The 20,438-nt window shown below is 37.6% G+C and overlaps 1 protein-coding gene across 1 annotated transcript in view; it reads right to left on the minus strand.

The window, feature by feature from the left end:
* DNAH11 (dynein axonemal heavy chain 11) overlaps window positions 1-20,438 on the minus strand; it is a 388,706-nt gene that overhangs the window by 208,125 nt on the left and 160,143 nt on the right. The window contains 6 exon segments of the mRNA XM_060196111.1: window positions 7,247-7,398; window positions 9,614-9,770; window positions 12,051-12,128; window positions 13,420-13,614; window positions 15,683-15,775; window positions 19,432-19,570. Coding sequence (XP_060052094.1) covers window positions 7,247-7,398; window positions 9,614-9,770; window positions 12,051-12,128; window positions 13,420-13,614; window positions 15,683-15,775; window positions 19,432-19,570 — 814 coding nt within the window.

The following is a 20,438-nucleotide window of genomic DNA, read 5'->3' on the forward strand; positions in this document are numbered from 1 at the left end:
CAAAAAACTGGAATACACATTCTTTACAAATCCACACAGCACATACTCAAGGATAGACCACATGTTATGCCACAATGACAGCATCAACAAATTCAAGAGCACTGAAATAATCCCAAGTATCTACTCAGACCACAGTGGAGTAAAGCTAACATTCAACAACAAACAGAAAATCACTAAAAGTCACAGAATTTGGAAACTAAACAACATACTGCTTAAGAACTGTTGGGTCACAGAAGCTCTCAAGCAAGAAATTCAAATGTTCCTAGAAACAAATGAAAATGAAGACACAAGCTATCAAAATATTTGGGACACAGCTAAAGTAGTACTTAGAGGGAAACTCACAGCCATACAATCACATATAAGAGAACAAAGAAAAGCTCAAATAAACAACCTTACTGCACACCTTAAGGACTTAGAGGAAGAGGAACAAAGGAACCCCAAAGCAACCAGAAGGACCGAAGTCACTAAAATTAGAGCAGAAATAAACAACATCGAAAATAAGAGAACCATACAAAAGATCAATGAAGCCAAATGTTGGTTCATTGAAAAATTAAACAAGATAGACAAACCCCTAGCCAGACTCACTAAAAAAAAGGGAGAAGACCCAAATTAATAGAATTGTAAATGACAGAGGCGAAATCACAACTGACACCACAGAAATCCAGAAAATCATGTGAAACTTCAATGAAGAGCTATACACCACCAAGCTAGAGAATCTGGAAGAAATGGAAGAATTCCTAGAAACATATACCCTTCCGAAACTGAACCAAGAAGAACTACAAAACCTAAATGCACCAATAACAAAGAAATCTAAACAGTTATTAAGCATCTTCCCAACAACAAAAGTCCTGGACTAGATGGCTTCACAAACAAATTCTACAAAACCTTCAGGAAACAGTTAATACCCATACATCTAAAGCTTCTCCACAAGATCAAAGAAACAGGAACACTCCCTTCCACCTTCTATGAAGCCAACATCACCCTGCACCAAAAGCAGACAGGGATACAATAAAAAAGGAAAACTACAGGCCAATATCTCTGACGAACACAGATGCCAAAATATTAAACAAGATCCTAGCCAACCGGATACTGCAGTATATCAGAAAGATTGTTCATCATGATCAAGTGGGAATTATCCCAGGAATGCAAGGCTGGTTCAACATCTGTAAGTCAATCAATGTCATTCACCACATCAATAAAAGCCAAACCAAAAACCACATGATTATCTCAATAGATGCAGGAAAAGCCTAGGATAAAATCCAACATCCATTCATGCTCAAAACACTACAAAAAATTGGAATAGATGGGAAATTCCTCAAGATAGTGGAGTCCGTATATATAGCGAATCTACACCCAACATCATACTCAATGGACAGAAGCATTTCCTCTCAAACCAGGGACTAGACAGGGATGTCCACTATCACCATTACTCTTCAACATAGTATTGGAAGCTCTTGCCATAGCAATCAGGCAAGAGAAAGAAATCAAAGGAATACAGATTGGAAGGAAAGAAGTCAAGCTCTCACTATTTGCAGATGATATTATAGTATACATAGAAAAACCTAAAGAATCCAGCAGAAAACTACTGGAAGTTATTAGGCAATATAGCAAGGTGTCAGGCTACAAAATCAATGTGCAAAAATGAGTGACATTTCTTTATGCAAACACTAAATCTGAAGAAGAAGACATCTAGAAATCACTCTCATTCACTGTTGCAGCAAAATCAATAAAATACTTTGGAATAATGCTGACCAAAGAAGTGAAAGTCTTGTTTACTGAAAACCAGGAGTCACTCTTCAAGGAAATAGAAAATGATACCAAGAAATGGAAAGACATCCCATGCTCATGGATTGGAAGAATAAATATCATCAAAATAAATATTCTCCTCAGAGCCATATACAAATTTAATATGATACCCATCAAAGTTCCACCGTGCTTCTTTAAGAGAACAGAACAAAAACTACAATCATTTACTTGGAACCAGAAAACACCTAGAATTGCCAAAACAATATTGAGGAAAAGAAACAGAAATGGAGGTATTGCACCCTCAGATCTCAAACTATATTATAAGGCCATCATCATCAAAACAGCCTGGTACTGGAACAAAAATAGGCACACAGACCAGTGGAAGAGAATTGAAAGCCCAGAACTAAACCTCCACACCTCTGGACATCTAATCTTTGATAAGTGGGCCCAAAATATTAAAATGAGGAAATAGGCTCTCTTGAATAAATGGTGCTGGGAAAACTGGGTTGAAACATGCAGAAGAATGAAACTAAACCACATTATCTCACCAGAAACAAAAATAAACTCCAAATGGATCAAGAACATGGATGTTAGACCAGAAACTATCAAATATTTACAGGAAAACATTGGTGGAACACTTTCCCACCTAAACCTCAAGGACATTTTGATGAAACAAATCCAACTGCAAGGAAGACTAAAGCAGAAACAAACCAATGGGACTACATCAAATTGAAAAGCTTCTGCACAGCCAAAGAAACTATCACACAAAGAGACCCCTCACAGAATGGAAGAAGATCTTCACATGCTGTACATCAGACAAGAGACTAATCACCAAAATATACAAAGAGCTCAGCAAACTTAGCACCAAAAAAGCAAATGACCCCATCCAAAAACGGGCACTGGATATGAACAAAACATTCCCTACAGAGGAAATCCAAAAGGCTAACAAATATATGAAAAATTGCTCCAGTTCACTGACTGTCAGAGAAATGCAAATTAAGACAACACTTAGATACCACCTCACCCCTGTGAGAATGGCATACATCAAAAAGGACAGCAGCAACAAATGCTGGAGAGGCTGTGTGGACAGAGGAACCCTTCTGCACTGCTGGTGGGAATGTAAATTGGTCCAGCATCTGTGGAGAGCAGTCTGGAGAACTCTAACAAGATTAGACATGGACCTTCCATATGACCAGTAATTCCTCTCCTGGGGATATACCCCAAGGACTCCATAACACTCAACCAAAAAGATATGTGTACACCTATATTCATAGCAGCACAATTCGTAATAGCTAAAACCTGGAAGCAACCCAGTTGCCCAACAACAGATGAGTGGCTGAGAAAGCTGTGGTATATATACACAATGGAATACTATGCAGTTATCAAGAACAATGAACCCACCTTCTCTGACCCATCTTGGATGGAGCTAGAAGGAATTATGTTAAGTGATCTAAGTCAGAAAGATAAAGATGAGCATGGGATGATCCCACTCATAAACAGAAGTTGAGAAAGAATAACAGAAAGGGAAACTCAAAGCAAGATATGACTAAATTTGTAGTAGGGCACCAAAGTAAAAGCCCTGGGTTGAAGGTGAGGGTGGATGTTCAGCTTCATGGGGGGGGGGGAATGGGACACAGTCTTTCAGTGGTGGGAATGGTGTTTATGTACACTCCTTTATGTATTAATTTGTAGTTATATAAATCATCATTTATGTAATATGAGAGGGGAAAATTGATTGTATGTATCAAATTTTTTAAAGCACAGACTGAATTTTTTTAATGCATAGGCTGTCTTTGATATGTTGACTCTCTTAAAAGCTTAGTCCAGGGAGAACAAAAGCAACTGGTGGCACAGCTATATACAAATAATGTCAAAGGACATAAAATATGGTGATGTTGGGAGTTGGGCGGTAGCGCAGTGTATTAAGTGCACGTGGCGCAAAGTGCAAGGACTCCGGTTCAAGCCCTGGCTCCACACCTGTAGGGGAGTCGATTCACAGGCGGTGAAGCAGGTCTGCAGGTGTCTATTTCTCTCCCCCTCTCTGTCTTACCCTCCTCTCTCCACTTCTCTCTGTCCTATCTAACAACAACAACATCATCATCAACAACAATAATAACTACAACAACAATGAAAAACAAGAGCAACAAAAAAGGAAAATAAATAAATATTAAAATATATATATATATAGTAATGTTATGTATGATACAGCAAATCCTAACAAGGTATTTTTCAAAATCAACTCAATTGCCAGTGTAACTATAGCAATAACTATCTATTGTCTTATTAAACCCTAAGACAACAGGATCCTCCCACTTCCTCTATAGACTCTATATTTCCCCTAGTCCTGGAACCTCTGGGGTGGAGCTCACTTTCCTGTATGTTTCTCGAAAGTCATACCAAATGATATTGCATCAGTTGATCCCAACCTCATTAATACAATGAGGACTATCTAAGCATGCTTCAGTTCACACTGTGTCCAGAGACATCAGGCATGAAATGTCAACCCTTCACCCTCATTACTCGGGTGAGACCTTTCCTTTCATAGTATTCTCTAATTCCATTCCAGGAGGTTCACTTCCTAACAAAGTCCCAAACCCTAGATATAGACCAGGTCCCATAAAATATAGCATATGTTCACATGTATCCATAAATTAGGGCAAAATATATACCTGAAAGCAAAAATACACAATAGTCTGTAGTGAGTCAGTATCAAGTTCATAATGAAATATTGTCTACTTAGACTTAGAAACCCCCTCACTTACTCCCTATTACAGTTCTCTCACTCACTCTAAAGCTTACCTTATCAAAGCAAGGACTACAAAGGCTGAATAAGGGCAAGACACTGGCATACTTTAATGAAGACTCTCTAGTCATTATCAGGCCATTCCATCAGCTAGAGCCCTAGTTGGGGAGTCCTGAGATTCCCAAACAGACTTGATTGGCCTAGAACTCGAATAAATCTCTCTCTCCATTGTTACTGGTCATTTCTATCAGGAACAACAAAATAGACCCCTTTATGGGACCCCATAGGACTTTGCCCTCAACTGGGATCAACACAGTAGAGAATGTTCCATCCTCCGAAGGGAGGCTGGACAACATACTCTATGCTACACCTGAGGAAAATGGGTCCTGATATTGGGGCAGCATAGAAGGGAACTATACCCTTGTATATATACCCTTGTAATCTTAGCATAGAGGAAGGGAACTATACCCTTGTAATCTTACAATCCTACTCATGACCACAGAATGTGAGCTCAGATCTAGATGGATGCAGAGGTCACACAGGCTCCTAAGCTAATTCTGGGCCCCAGATCACATCAAATCAATGGGGTTACAGTCAACAATATTTATACACCTTCCCTATTTGGGAGCTACTCTCTTCCCTGATCCAGCTTTCTGGTCCTTTTTCCAGCCATGACAGCATCTCCCCAGACAATAACTTGGATCCACTGGCATATCAGATTTCAGGCTCAGGGGCAAAAAGAAAAAGGAAAAAAAAATCTGGTATAGCCACAGGCCCTTTGGAATTTAACTAAAATATGACTACTAGCTATCTACAAAATGGAGGACCCCCCTAACTCTTCATCTGCACTATTCCAGCCTTTAGGTGCATGATTGATCAACAATTTGTTTGGCTTTGTATGTTAACTCTCTTTTCGACCACCAGGTTCCAGATGCTAGCATGATGCCTACCAGACTTCCCTGGACAGACAACCCCAACAATATGTCCTGGAGCCCCAATTCCCTAGAACCCTTCCTTCTAGGGAAACAGAGAGGCAGGCTGGGAGTATGGATCAACCTGTCAACTCCTATGTTCAGTGGGGAAGCCATTATAGAAGCCAGACCTTCCACCTTCTGCATCCCACAATGACCTTGGGTCCATACTCCCAGATGGATAAAGAATAGGAAAGCTATCAGGGGAGGGGATAGGATATAGATTTCTGGTGGTACGAATTGTGCAAAGCTGTACCCTTCTTATCCTATGGCTTTGTCAATGCTTCTGTTTTATAAATAAAAAATGAAAAAATGAAAAACAAAAAACTGAAGAAGTTTGCTATTACCAGATCTGCCTTGCAAGAGTTACTAAAAGGAGTGCCACAGAGAAAGGAGAAGGAACATTTAACTCTCAACAAGGTGATAAACAGACCCAGAAACACAAGCCATAAAAATATAAGACAACTTTAAAGTATGAAAGGAGGGAAGAAATGGATAAAAAAAAAGAATAGTGAGATAACAGTCTAAGATGGATTATTATATGTGTTTATATACATATTTATATTTACATATACATTATATGAATAATACTTTTATGTATAACACATTTATACACATACTGTCATTTATGTTTTGTTAGATGTAATTTTTCTCTCTAGCACTTAGTTTTTCTTACAACTTTTCTCTTTGGTTTTCTAATTCTTCTTAACCTATATAATATCTTGAGGTTAGCTTGGTGTTGCATTCAAGTACAGTACAGTTTATATCTGTTACCAAATGACCTGTATTTCTTGGGAAAGATAACTACTGTATGATATCAACTATGTATGCAATATAATAACTCAAAACACATGAACTTCTTTTAAAAATGTCAAACCATTGCTAAGACTTTGTGAAAATTATAGTGGCTATCCTTGGGAGGAAGGGAACTATACCCTTGTAATCTTACAATCTTACAAACCATTATTAAGTTACTAATGATATAAAGAATATACAGAGAAATATATACCATTAGTTATTGTTGATGTAAGGTGATTACTAACTCCACAGCAGAGCATTGACTACTGACTAATTTCTCCTGTTGCTTACGTGACATTTGATAGTTCTATACCATCACCTCTAGTTTTTGCTAGGGGTGCTGAATTACATGGATGGAAATATATTCATTCTTAATCTATATCCAGAGGAACAACTTAATTTCACCAACTAATATAGGGTTCAGACTTATTCTTTTTCTGTCTAAATATTCCATTATTAATCAGACAAAACAGTTTGTTACCTAGATTTCAGAAAGTGGCTAGATGTGTATGAACTAACTTCTTGGAGACATGTATCTTTAAAGGTGGTTAAGTTTATACAAACAAGAAAAATGTATTCATTTAAATTATTTTTAAAAATATTTTATTAATTTCTTAATGAGAAAGGAGGAAAAAGAACCAGACATCATTCTGGTACATGTGCTGCTGGGGGTTGAACTAGGGTTAGCTTGAGAGTCTAATGCTTTATCCACTGTGCTACCTCCAGGACCACTATTTTTTTTTAATTCTTTAGCAGTAAATAATGGTTAAACAAATGACTTTCATGCCTGATGCTCCAAAGTCCCAGATTCAATCCCCAGCACCACCATAAACCAGAATTGAGCAGCACGCTGGTCACTTTCTCTGTATTTTTCTTTTTATTCAAAAATAAATAAAATATATATTTAAAAGCATGTGGATGAAATTCTTAATATACCCTCCAGTTGTGATGCTTAAAGGACTATTCACCTTGCTGAGGGATTACTCACCTTGTTATCATCCATGACAGTATTTAGTGATTCAATCCACATGGGATCAATGTCTCCATCCAGGACTATCCATTTTGGCCCTTCATGTATAAGGTTTGCTTGTTCTCGCAGAATAGTTGAAAAGAGACCTATACATCAAAAATAAAATAATTCTAATACAAAATAGAGTTGAGTGTTGTTTTTTGCTAAAATAAATTTATAGAAAATTTATTAAGAAAATTAATTTGTGGAGCTGGGTAGTAGCACATTGGGTTAAGTGTACATAATATGAAATGCAAGGACCTGTTTCCCATCTGTAGGGAGGTTGTTTCACAAGTGCTGAAGCAGGTCTGCAGGTGTCTATCTTTCTCTTTCCCCTTTGTCTTCTCTCCACCTCTCAATTTCTATTTGTCTTATTCAATAAAGTGGAAAAAATGGCCACCAGAAGCAGTGGATTCATAGTGTAGGCACCAAACCCCAGTGACAAGTCACTAGAGGAAAAAAAAAATAACTAAATTGCAATAAGAATTTTGTCTCTTTCAGGGGCAATATATAATTACTTGTGTGCTATTATGTAGGTTCCAAACCAAAGAGCAAGTTTCACTGCTGTTTTGTTATGGTTTCTTAATTTCTGTGGTTGAACTTTTCATATTTCTTTTTTATAATTTTGTTTTTAAATATTTTTTTGTTCTTTAATTTTCTTTCTTTATTTATTGGATAGAGATAGCCAGAAATCAAGAGAAAAGGGGGGAGATAGAGAAGGAGAGAGACAGAAAGACACCTGCAGCCCTGCTTCACCACCTGTGAAACTTTCCCACTGCAGGTGGGGACCGGGGGCTTAAACCTGGGTCCTTGTGCATTGTAACATGTGCACTCAACCAGCTGTGCTACCACCTGGCCCCTGAGCTCTCCATTATTTTAAAGAAAAATGGTAGACCTTCCTTTGAAGAACACCTGTGGATGTTCTAGAAGTAAATACACATAGAATTCCTGGAACTTATACAAAGTGAAGATATTATCTTTTTTCATGTGGACATGTGCAATATCTTTTTTATCCAAATATTTTTCTTACTCTTTTCCATAACAATATTCAAGGAGGATAAGTGAAAGCATTTAAAAGCATCATAGATGTCTCTGAGAAATCTAGTCATTGCATTATAGTACCATTACTTAGTAAAACGTTATGACAGAAACGCTTAAGACGCATATTCCTCGGCCTGGAAGAATAGCTCACTGGTCAGGGTATAACTCAGAGTCCAGTCTTAACACAATTTGGGAGAGTGAAACAGTACTCGAGGCATCTAGGGTGCTAAGATGTCTCTTCTGTTTCTCTACCTGAATGAGAAAGAGATCTGGGAGAAGTGACATTTCACATTCACAAGACTACAGTTTTTGAAAAAAAAGTAAATCCATAGTCTGTTTTGTTATTACAGCACATCAAAGTAGTGTGTGTGTGTGTGTGTGTGTGTGTGTGTGTGTGTGTGTGTGTGTGTGTGTGTGTGTGAGAGAGAGAGACATGGTATACAAAATAATGCTGATTTTCGAGACTCAAGTATACATAATATGGTGAGAAAATACAGACAGACATCTATTTCAATATATGTATATGGATGGTTTTCTCCCATAAAGCATCTTGTGAAATAAATAAATAATTGGGGGCCAGCAAGGTAACTGACTTGAATAGCATACTTGGTTTGTCAGAAGCATGCTCTGAGTTTGAGTCTGGCCCATACAGTGAGCCCTGGTCCCCACCTGCCGTGGGGGGCGGGGGGCTTCACAAGTGGTGAATCTGTGCTGTAGGAATCTCTCTCTTTCTCTTTCACCTAGACCTCTTAATTTCTCTGTCTCCTATCAAAGAGAAGGTAAAAAAAAAAAAAAAAGGCTACCGGGAACAATGGATTCCTCCTGCAGACGTCAAGTTGCAGTGACAACCCCTACTGACAATAAAAATAAACATAATAAAAATAAAATGAGAAGTAATAAGCGATTTTAACCAAGTTGTATGCTTGTCTGCACATATACCCAGCAAGAAATATGCCTTGACTTTTGTCCCTGCTATCTAGTGTCCTGCCTGCCTGAAACTCAGTGTCTTTGATCAGATCCTTTATGAACATTTCCTGAGGTTTTCATATTGACATCTCTTCTAGTTTACAGAGCCCCGGCATAACTGATGTAGGATAAAATACACAGCTCAGAGCATGAATCTGCTGAATGCAAATCGACCACTTATTCAAATCTAGACTTAATTTATAGGTTTTAAGTGTTGCAGTGATCTGCTATATTTCCAATAATGTCAACACATAAACAGTAAATCTACAGCCATGACTAAAATTGGCTTGAACTTAGAAAGGATTTTTCTGGATAGAGAAAAAAAAAGACATTTAGCACTTCAAACAGGAAAATACTACTTGCCATCTTTCCATTCTCGGGTAGCATGATGAATGAAACCAAAGAGTTCATCTGTTGTCACAGCCTTTGGGTTTAAGTCATTCCAAGTGGGTTTCTGTTTCATGTTAATGTATGTTTGGTTCAGTGTTTTCAAGATCTGAAGAGAAAAAAAAAAGAAAATTAATATTAATGTTAACCATATGAGAAGCAAAAGATCTCCAAAATATTTACTTTTTATATGTTACTAAATATTTAAGTGTATTAAGATTAATAATGGAAAAAAATTACACAGGTTCAAGACCCTGGTCCCTACTTTCAGGGACAAAGTTTCAAGAGTGGTAAAGTAGAACTGCAGGTGTCTCTGTCTTTCTCCCCCTCCTCCCTCCTCTCAATTTATCTCTTTCTATCTAATTATAAATAAAAGAAAATGAAATAAGTATAAAAAACAGATTCCTAGTCATATTATTAAAATCTACTCTACCAGTGGCATTTGGTTGACCTAAAACTTTAGCAAGCATGAGAATTACTAAAAAGGTGTTAAAACACAGACTGCTGGAATTTCTAACTCAGTAACTCTAGGGCAGGACTGATAATTTGCATTTATATCAAGGTCTCAGGGGAGACCTGTGATTCTCTCTGAATGTGCTTCAAAACCATAATCTAGAGCCACAGTTCAAAAGGAGATCTCCATGTCTTGGGAGAATAGGATGTACAGCTGGGTATTTAATAGGCAGTGACTGGGATGAATGCCTTTCACCCTTCAATGCAAAGGACAGGCCCAACAACTAAAAGTGTATGATCCTGACAACTAATTGAGCTAAGGCTAAGAAACTCCCATCTAAATAGTTGAGAAAAAGAACCCTTGAGGGTAATTTACAGGTTGGAGCTAACAGTATTGTCTGTTGAATTTAACACCCTGACCTAAATACTAATACATTCTTCAACTATATAGCCTTTCTACTTTCTCAGAAAAGTCACAACTTTTATTTATCTGTCATTCTGACTTACTCAGTGGGGGTGGGGTGGAGTGGACTGTAGGAACAGAAAGTGTTAAAAACAATTACCAAAACCTTGGAATAATAAGTCATTAAATAACATGACCCTGAGCTTTTGATGCTCCAGTTATATCAGCTTAAGTAAGTGTCAAATAGGATAGAGTCAGTGAAGACTAGATGAAAGAAATTGAATGCCTGAGAAATATTAAGCTATATTTTTAGAAGCCATTAATCTACAGAAAATTGTAGAATTTAATTTATCCTTCCTTGAACCATGGCCCATATCTGAAACTGTAACAAAATAATTACAGATCTATCAGTTAGCTACTTTAATATTTCAACTGTGACATTTTCATGAAGAAAATCCCTACACAAGTTCTTCCTTTATAATTATTATATACGGGGTTCTGGTCTACTTACTAGAAAGTTTATACATACATCCACTCAGATGTTCACCCTGATTACCTCTAGTCTTTGGCTGAAATGGCTGAGTAGGCAGGTGTCCCCTTCCTCTCTCACTACTGCACATCTGAGCACTTGGTCAAAAAGGATGACCTTCCCTGAATAGAGACAGCCCTGTCTTTGGTCAAGTCTATGTGAGTAGTTGTGTCCCCCTGCTAAAGGCAGAATTAACATTAAAATGTATGTTAATAATAAAAAAAGAGATGAGATTGGGCGTGTTTAGGCGTGATATGACAACAGACCCAGTCAACAAATTAAGTATGCTGCCAGGACTTCATGACCAACTAAATCAAGCAGTGAACTACAAATAATATTCACAGCATAGTTTTGTTGTGCAAAGTAAATCACTTATACTATATCTAGTATGGCACATATAAAGCACCTCAAAATGTGTGTTTTTGCTGCCTTTCTTCCTTTTCCAATCTTGTTTTGACCCTACAGTGAGCTCAACTTATGAGGGTATATGAAGGAAAACAGTATTTTTCTTAATGATAAAGGGAGAAAAATCCATAATATTTTGGCAAAGGTTATAGTTCTGATAAACATAAATATGGATAAAGGCAATCCACTTATGTAAGCCAGGCTTATTTCTGCACAATTTTTTCACCGTTTAATTTGGATTAAAAATGATGTGGTAAGAAGCACAAAAATTCTAGAATCATATAGCTCAAGTATATAAATAGGGTACTAAATTTTTCTTGTGGAAATCCCAATCTCCATCTCACCTTACTCTATCCATTTGAATGCAGTGTTCCAGCTGATACTCTACCTCCCCCTCCCCCTCCCCATTACACACCATTTCAAAGGAAAAACAGAGTTAATTGAACAGAGAGCAATGTGAGAGTCCCAGAGTCCAATTCAGTATTACAGTGGATTTCCCTGAAGGGAACTCCTTTAAGTGACATAAAAAATATGCCAAAAATTTGCTTCTTTCATGGCTGAGAAGTAATAGGCAATTTATAATAGGCAATTTACAGTACCTTACTCTTTCCCGTGCCTGCGTTTCCCACCACAAAGACAGAATGACGCACAGCCAATAGTTCCTCAAGCTGGACAACCTGCATTTCAAACATCCAGGTTTCCTTTCATGAGTTGGTGATCAAAAAAGAAAAAAAAAGAAACACTACCCCTTTTGTCCACTTCATTCCTTATAATCCATGCCAGATCCATGGACAATGTTATGTTCTGGAGAAACTAAACTAGGTGACAAGTGCAAAACATATTTGTTCATATTAACTTTCCCAGCACAGAGCATGGGAGAGAATGAATACAAACCTTTACACCATGAATCAATGACATAAGTGGTATTAAAGTACAGCCATACTTGGTACATTGTAGGAATTACTTGCAAAATTAATGACTCTTCACAAAATGTTAAAGAAAACAAGAACACAGTAAGTTATGGTCTACAGCTGAGCAATGACTTATAGTCTCTAAAATAAATACACTGTGATTATTTTGTCTTTTTTTTTTTTTTTTTTTTTTTGTGCCAGCACTATGAATCCACTGCTCCTGGTGGCCATTTTTTTCCCATTTTATTGGACAGAACAGAGAAAAATTAAGAGCTTAACGCGCTGCTCTACTGCCCGACTACCAATTTTATTTTTTAAATGTTTATTTATTTTCCCTTTTGCCCTTGTTGTTTTTTATTGTTGTTGTTATTGATGTTGTCGTTGGATACGACAGAAAGAAATGGAGAGAGGAGGGGAAGACAGAAAGGAGGAGAGAAAGATAGACACCTGCAGACCTGCTTCACTGCCTGTGAAGCGACTCCCCTGCACGTGAGGAGCCAGGGGCTTGAACTGGGATCCTTATGCTGGTCCTTGTGCTTTGCACCACCTGCGCTTAACCCGCTGTGCTACCACATGACTCCCCACTCTTAAGTATTTTAATGTCTGCCTATTCACTACTTCCAAATTGTAAGTGGATATCCACAAACCTTCATTAGTCAGAAGATATCATGCATGTAAACATTTATATTCCATTTAAAGTATTAGCAATGATTTTGAGTTTCTCTTAAATAGAAAGGAAAACCCAAAATTAATTTTCAATACATGCCACTAAGAGGAACTAGGCTAACTTATAAACAAATGAAAAAGCATGCTTACATTTAAAACCATCACTTAATCATATCCGTGTATAGCCCTTCATACCTTCTTATCAATAGGGGATATAAAGCATTTATTTCTGTTTACTTTAGTGAAGACTGCCATATCAGAATACTTATAAATATGCATGACTATACAACATTAAGGCCAGTCTACTATAGGAAATGATCCACCTCATTTCACAAGCATTATCAATACCATATGTCCCGAGGTCTGCCATGACAAGAAAAGATTCCTTTACTTTGAGGATGAAGCTCTCCTCAGGCTGCAGGTGGAGCTCCAGGGTGGACTGCCGGACCATCTGTTCAAAGTGAGGAGTCCTCCTCCGGGGCACATCCAGGGCTGGAAAGAGGTCACTAATCAGGCCCAAAAACACAGGGATGTCATCTGTGACTATTTTAGGCATATTGAAGTCCCTTAAGGCTCTCATTAGTACCTAGAACAAAAAATAAAAATATTTTTATTTAAAAAGATCAACATGAGGGCTAACAAACTCTAAACGGTTACAAATGCCATTTTACCTTTAGTTGCCACAACTAAAGGGTCAGCTACCAAAGGTGTTCTCTATAGCAAAAGCTTTCTATCTATAGGGATAGCAAACACTTTTAAGTTCACATCAAGCATGAGGGGACCCTACCAATACTATGGACAAGTCAGACTAAATTCCACAATTTTCTCCCTATCAAATATCTGTTGGATTTTGCCTAAGGGTCTGAGATTTTTCTTTCCTTAATCCTTAACTCCAGAATGAAATTGGCCAGGTCCATTGAAGGATCCTGTTCAGAGTACTCTGAGAATCTCAGAGTGGTAATCTTAACCTTTCGCAATTTGTTCTTTATGCTACACTGAAACCAAAGAGGGCTTGAGATTTTAAAAGCAGTAAGCTGAACATCAGAATGACTTTATAGGGCAATGTAAGAATTTTAACAGCAAGATAATAGAATGAGAACAAAAAAAAAATCTTCACCTAGTCATGAATTGTGATGGAGAGGGTAAGAGAAATATTATAAGAGTAGAAAACCATATAATAAAAAACTTTTCAAAATTAAAAATCTCATAGAGCTAGGTCTCTTTCAACTTCTTGAGTCATACTCATCTATCTATAAACTTGTGTACCTGTTGTTGTCATCACTTACGTTCTAGCTAAGAAAATATAGTATGTCTCTTGGGCTTTTTTTCCCCAGGAAGAATAATAGAACATTCCCCTAGTAGTGCTGAATAATCACACGGGCAGTTCACTGGAATCAACCATCCTGCTTACATTTTTTTTCCCATACCGAATACGAGGGCTATTTAGCTGCAACATTTGTCATTGATCGCCAGGGTTGATTCAGCAATCAGGCTAAGTAGGCAGGTGTCCCCTTCCTCCCTCACCACTTGGTCAAAAGAGATGACCTTCCCTAAATACAGGTAGACCAGTGTTGGGGCTGGGTGGTGGCACACCTGGTTGCAGTGCATAAGGGCCCTGATTCTCACCTGCAGGGGGAAAGTTTTATGAGTGGTGAAGCAGTGTTGTAGCTCTCTCTCTCTGGTCCTCTCTATCACCCCCATCTTGATTTCTGGCTGTCTCTGTCCAATAAATAAATAACAATAATTAAAAAATTAAGAGACAGGCAAGTTTTTGATCAAGGGTATGTGAGTAGTTATGTTCTCCTGCTAAAACCTCCAAGCAAGCTCTGAAGGTCCATTCTTCACACCCTTACTGCATCCTTTGAAATGAAATACTTTTCCCCACTAGACGATGTCTGCCCTGAATTTTTCATGATTAATATCCAGAGTCAAGATTTTCTAAATATTCTTCAGAAGGATTCAGACTGATTATTAGATTATTTGATTATACCCATCAAAATGCTTTTTGTGGATGCTTTCTCAACACTTATAAAATCACATTTTAGTCACATCCTTGTGCAAGAATATTTGTGATCTGAGGAGATGAGAAATTGCACCCATGTGTCAACAGACTGTGAAGAGCAATGTATCTATGCGTCAATAACTGTACTGTTAACCATTAATCCACAACTCATAAAATGATTAAAGAAAATAACTATGTTATTTTGTAATAGCAGCACCAGTCCTCAAAATATACAATAAAAATAAGTTGTATGTTTTATAAAAGTCAAGCTAAAGATGAAGCATTATCCAGGTGTATACTTGCATTTCTTTTTTATTTATTCTTTTTTTAAGTATGTATTTATTTATTCCCTTTTGTTGCCCTTGTTGTTTTATTATTGTAGTCGTTGGATAGGACAGAGAGAAATAGAAAGAGGAGGGGAAGACAGAGAGGGGGAGAGAAAGATAGACACCTGCAATCCTGTTTCACTGCTTGTGAAGTGACTCCCCTGCAGGTGGGGATCCAGGAACTCAAACCGGGGTCCTTACTCTGGTCCTTGCGCTTTATGCCATGTGCACTTAACCCGCTGCGATACAGCCCAACTCCCTATACTTGCATTTCTATGAAGCTATTTAGTTACTCATTGAAGAAAACCATTTTAGGATTAGTGTACCTGATCTTCAGGTCGACTTTTATCACTTCGTTTTAAGGAGCCAGCAACAACTAAGACAGATTTTATAGCACGAAGTCCCCAATCATAATGATCCTAAAATCAAAACATAAGTATATTTCTCAAAAACTTTATGAGATAATAGGATTTTCACTCTATCAATAAAATCAAAAAGTCAAAAGATGAAATTATCAGTAATACGTGATGCAAAGTTGTATTCTCCTGCTTTGAAACTGTGAAAGGTAGTCCTTACTTTGATAAGATAGCTTGGGAGTGAGGGAGGGAAGTAAAGGAAATAGGTGAGGAGGGTATCTAAGTCTAACTAGACACTATTTCATTATGAACTTCATACTGAGTCACTGTAGAATATTGTGTACTTTTGCTTTCAGGTATACATTTTGCCCTAATTTTCTGCACTACTCCAGCCTTTAGGTTCATGATTAGCCAATAACTTGTTTGGCTTTATATGTTAACTCTCTTTTTAGCCACCAGGTTCCAGATGCTAGCATGATGCTAGCCAGACTTCCTTGGACAGACAACACCACCAATATGTTCTGGAGCTCTGATTCCTCAGAACCCCACCCCACTAGGGAAAGAGAGAGGCAGGCTGGGAGTATAGATCAACCTGTCAATGCCCGTGTTCAGAGGGGAAGCAACTACAGAAGCCAGACCTTCTACCTTCTGCATCCCACAATGACCATGAGTCCATACTCCCAGAGGGTTAAAGAATAGGAAAGCTATCAGGGGAGGGGATGGGATACAGAGTTCTAGTGGTGGGAATTGTGTAGAACTGTACCCCTCTTATCCTATGGTTTTGTCAGTGTTTCCTTTTTATAAATAAAAAGAAAAAAGAAAAGAAACTGTGAAAGGCATAGTTGTTGAGTTCTCCTCGTCTCACCTGATTCTCAGCTACTTTCCATAGCATTTATTTATAGTTTTGGCCCAAGACTTCCTTTGCCTTCTTTGACCTACTTCCATATTTTCAACTCCATCCTCAACTATATTTCTCAGCAGGATACTGACTGTCCTATTATTCTACCTTGTTATACATGAAAATATAATGCAAGGTAGCTGTTCAATAAATATTGGTTCCTTTCTCCTTTGAAACCATGATCATCTTTTAATCCTCCATTTTCTTCTACTTTTTATTTCATGCAAACTGATTAGCCTAAGTTATTTGATGTAAGAAAGCTTTTTTTTTTCTTCACTTGTACTATGTCTTAACCATCTTCAGCAGCAGAAATAAATGCATCACTTGGATAGAGTAGATGCTCAGTGGATGTCAGATACTACTGCAGGGGTTAATATGGTCTCAATTCAATGTTATGCTCAGTAACATTTTTCCTATGACATTTTCCATTTGAATGGACTCAATTAAAAAAAAAAGCCATAAAAGTAGAAAAATCTTAAATGCTCAAAATTATACTATCCAGAGACAAATGTTAAAAGTTATGTACTTTCTCATCATTGTATATGCATGTAAATATACATTCTGGTATAAAATATAAAAAATACAAGCAGATTACGGATCACACAATACGTTGAGGCTTTAGAGGGGTATTTAATACTAAATTGTAAATACTTTCCTATTATTAAATATTTTATGCTTCCTCTCTGAATGAAAAGTCCACAGTTATCAAAATGACAACAAGAATTTGTATCTCAGATTTCACATTTCTCCCTAACAATGAGTAATTAAAAACAAGCACAACAGAGGACTAGCAGGCGGCTCATCTGGTAGAGCACACACACATCCTGTGTAAGGAAACTACATGGGAGTGCCTACAGGGGAGAAGTTTTTGAGTGGTGGAGTGATTCTACAGTGTTTCCCCTTTTCGTCTTTGTCTCTCATCTTCTATTTAAAGAAAAAATGATGCCAGGAGTGGTGGAGTTGTATAGGCACTATGCCCTAGTAATAATCCTCCTGGCAAAAAAGAGTATGTTGATATTACAGGTAATGTTTTTGTTGTTGTTTTAATACTTTCATTGTGGAATAGCTGCAAAACAGTGTAACCAGTTGGTCATGAAAAGACTGGGTGGGGAGTCAGGTGGTGGCACAGCCAGTTAAACAAAGGTGGCGAAAAGACTGGGTGTAAGTGACCACACTGCCGATTTTAAAATGGGAAATGCTAATGTATGTGTACTTTTTATGAAACATCAACTACCTCAATAAAACTGCAAGAAGCTAAAGATTAGAAATTAAAGAATACAAAATTTGATCCATTTAAGAGACAAGGACAGAATAGGGAAAATGTTTCAAATAAACTCAAGTCAACCCTATCATCTTTTTAAAAATTTTCTTTATTGGGGGATTAATAGTTTATAGTCAACAGTAAAGTACAATAGTTTGTACATGTATAACATTTCCATATAACAAACAAATCCCACTAGGTCCTCCTTTGCTATCATGATCCAGGACCTCCCCCACTCCCATCCCCAACCTAGAGTCTTTCTTTGGTGCAATATACCAACTCCAGTCTAAGTTCTGTTTAGTGTTTTCCCTTTTCTTGTTTTTCAACTTCTGCCTGTGAGTGAGACCATCCCATATTCATCCCCTTGATTCTGACTTATCTCACTTAACATGATTTATTTAAGCTCCATCCAAGATGTGCTAAAAACAGTGAAATCACTATTTTTAATAGCTGAATAGTATTCCATTGTGTATATATGCCACAACTTACTCAACCACTCATCTGTTGTTGGACACCTGGGTTGCTTCCATGTTCTGGCTATTACAAATTGTGTTGCTATGAACATAGGTGTACACAAATCTATGTGGATAGGTTTTTTTGGTTGCAAGGATATATCACCAGGAAAAGAATTGCAGGACCATAGAGCAGGTCCATTTCTAGCCTTCTAAGAGTTCTCCAGACTGCTCTCCACAGGCCACCCCTATTTTCTAAATATAGCAGTGAAATGAGAAAATGTAACGTTTCTTGAGGTATTCTGCAGAAACTATCAGCTTTACTTGACCCTTGTAAATACTCCTGCCTTCTCTCACTAGAAAGTAATATTCTAGTACAAATAGGAAACAACCTAAAAAATCTCATTTATTATTATAGAATGTGGAACCTAAAGAATATCAAATGGCCATTGACAAAAACTGCATTAAGTTCAAATTTATTTAGTAACCAGGACTAATTAACTGGGGGTTGGTATCTGTACATAGACACCATTCCTTATGGTTATTTTTTCCTTTTTTTTTTTTCTTTTCTTATAGAGACCGAAGAAAAGAGTGGGAGAAATGAGAACAAGAGAGAAAAAGCCAACTCTAGCACTGCTCTATCACTCATGAAGCTTCCCTCATTGCAGGTGGGGATTGAAGGCTTGAATCCAGATGCTCGTGCATGATAACATACAGGAGCATCACTGCCCAGGCTCCACAAATTTGTATATATATTTTTAAAAAGATCTATTTTATGGGAACACAAGTGGAAAATAAGAACACCAATCAGATCTGACACAGGAGGTGTGAGGGCTGGAGCTTTTGACCTCATGTGTGCAAGTCCTATGCTTTGTCACTGAGAGCTCTACAGTTTAAGAACAAATTAATCATCACATTAAGAAATGTCTCAAGTGTAATTTCAGGGGGGAAAAAGCACTATTATAAAATACAGACTTTCAAAATTTTACATAAAATATAAAATCATTCCTGTGTATCTAATTTGAATGATAAATCACCTACTGTCCACATTTGAAACCTGCTTGTAATAAGATGTCAAAGCACGGAAATGTAACAAAAGACTCCTCACCTGCCTGGAAAGGAGCTCCCTGCAGAGTGTGTACAATGTAATGAACTTTCGGGCTAATGAGCGAGCATCCACAAAGCCTTCAGCAACTAACATGATTTCACAGATTAGCTCAATGTCAGGGGCCACCATGGCACAAGGTCTAAAAAGTAAATAGGAACTTTGGTTTTAAATTGTGATAAGGTAATAAGCACAAATTGCTGAAATCAAGTGATTAATTTATACCAACACTCTAGCCATTGCCAAGTAGGTCACAATTACCTCTGTCAATCACAGCTAACAAGACCCTTCACTTCAGCTAAAAACAAAATGTCTATTAGTTACTGGACGTATAGAAAAGGACGGAAAATTGGCAAACTACAGAAGAATGTGTGCAGAAGAGAAATCTGTGGGTATATTTTGGTAACATTCTAGTACAAATTGTCACTGCAGGAGGTTTTGGGTTTTGTTTCTTTTTTTTCCTGCAAGCTGACCGTACCAACTGCTACGTTTTACAACTCTTGACAATGGAAGTCCAAAAAAATAGCTTTTCCTGACTTCAACTGAATCAATACTCCAAATATGGATGCTTTTAAACTACCTACATGACATCACAATATGGAGCTAGAATAAGATGTGCAGTACACACATACAGAAATAATAGATAAAGAATAGTTAGGCATAAATATTGACTAAGTCTATTAATGAGGCTATGGTGCCTGCACTAAGAATCCACGGCTCCTGAAGGCCATTTTTTCCCTTTTGTTGCCCTTGTTGCTTATCACTGTTGTTGTTATTATTATTGTTGCTGCTGCTGCTGTTGTTGTTGGATAGGACAGATAGAAATGGAGAGAGGTGGGGAAGACAGAGGGGGAGAGAAAGAAACACTGGCAGACCTGCTTCACTGCTTGTGAAGCGACCCCCTTGCAGGTGGTGAGCTGGGAGCTTAAATGGGGATCCTTATTCTGGTCCTTGTGCTTTGGGCCATGTGTGCTTAACCCACTGTGCTACCCCCTGGCCCTATCTTCATT

This window comes from Erinaceus europaeus, chromosome 8 (genome assembly GCF_950295315.1).
Source record: "Erinaceus europaeus chromosome 8, mEriEur2.1, whole genome shotgun sequence".
Lineage (NCBI taxonomy): Eukaryota > Metazoa > Chordata > Mammalia > Eulipotyphla > Erinaceidae > Erinaceus > Erinaceus europaeus.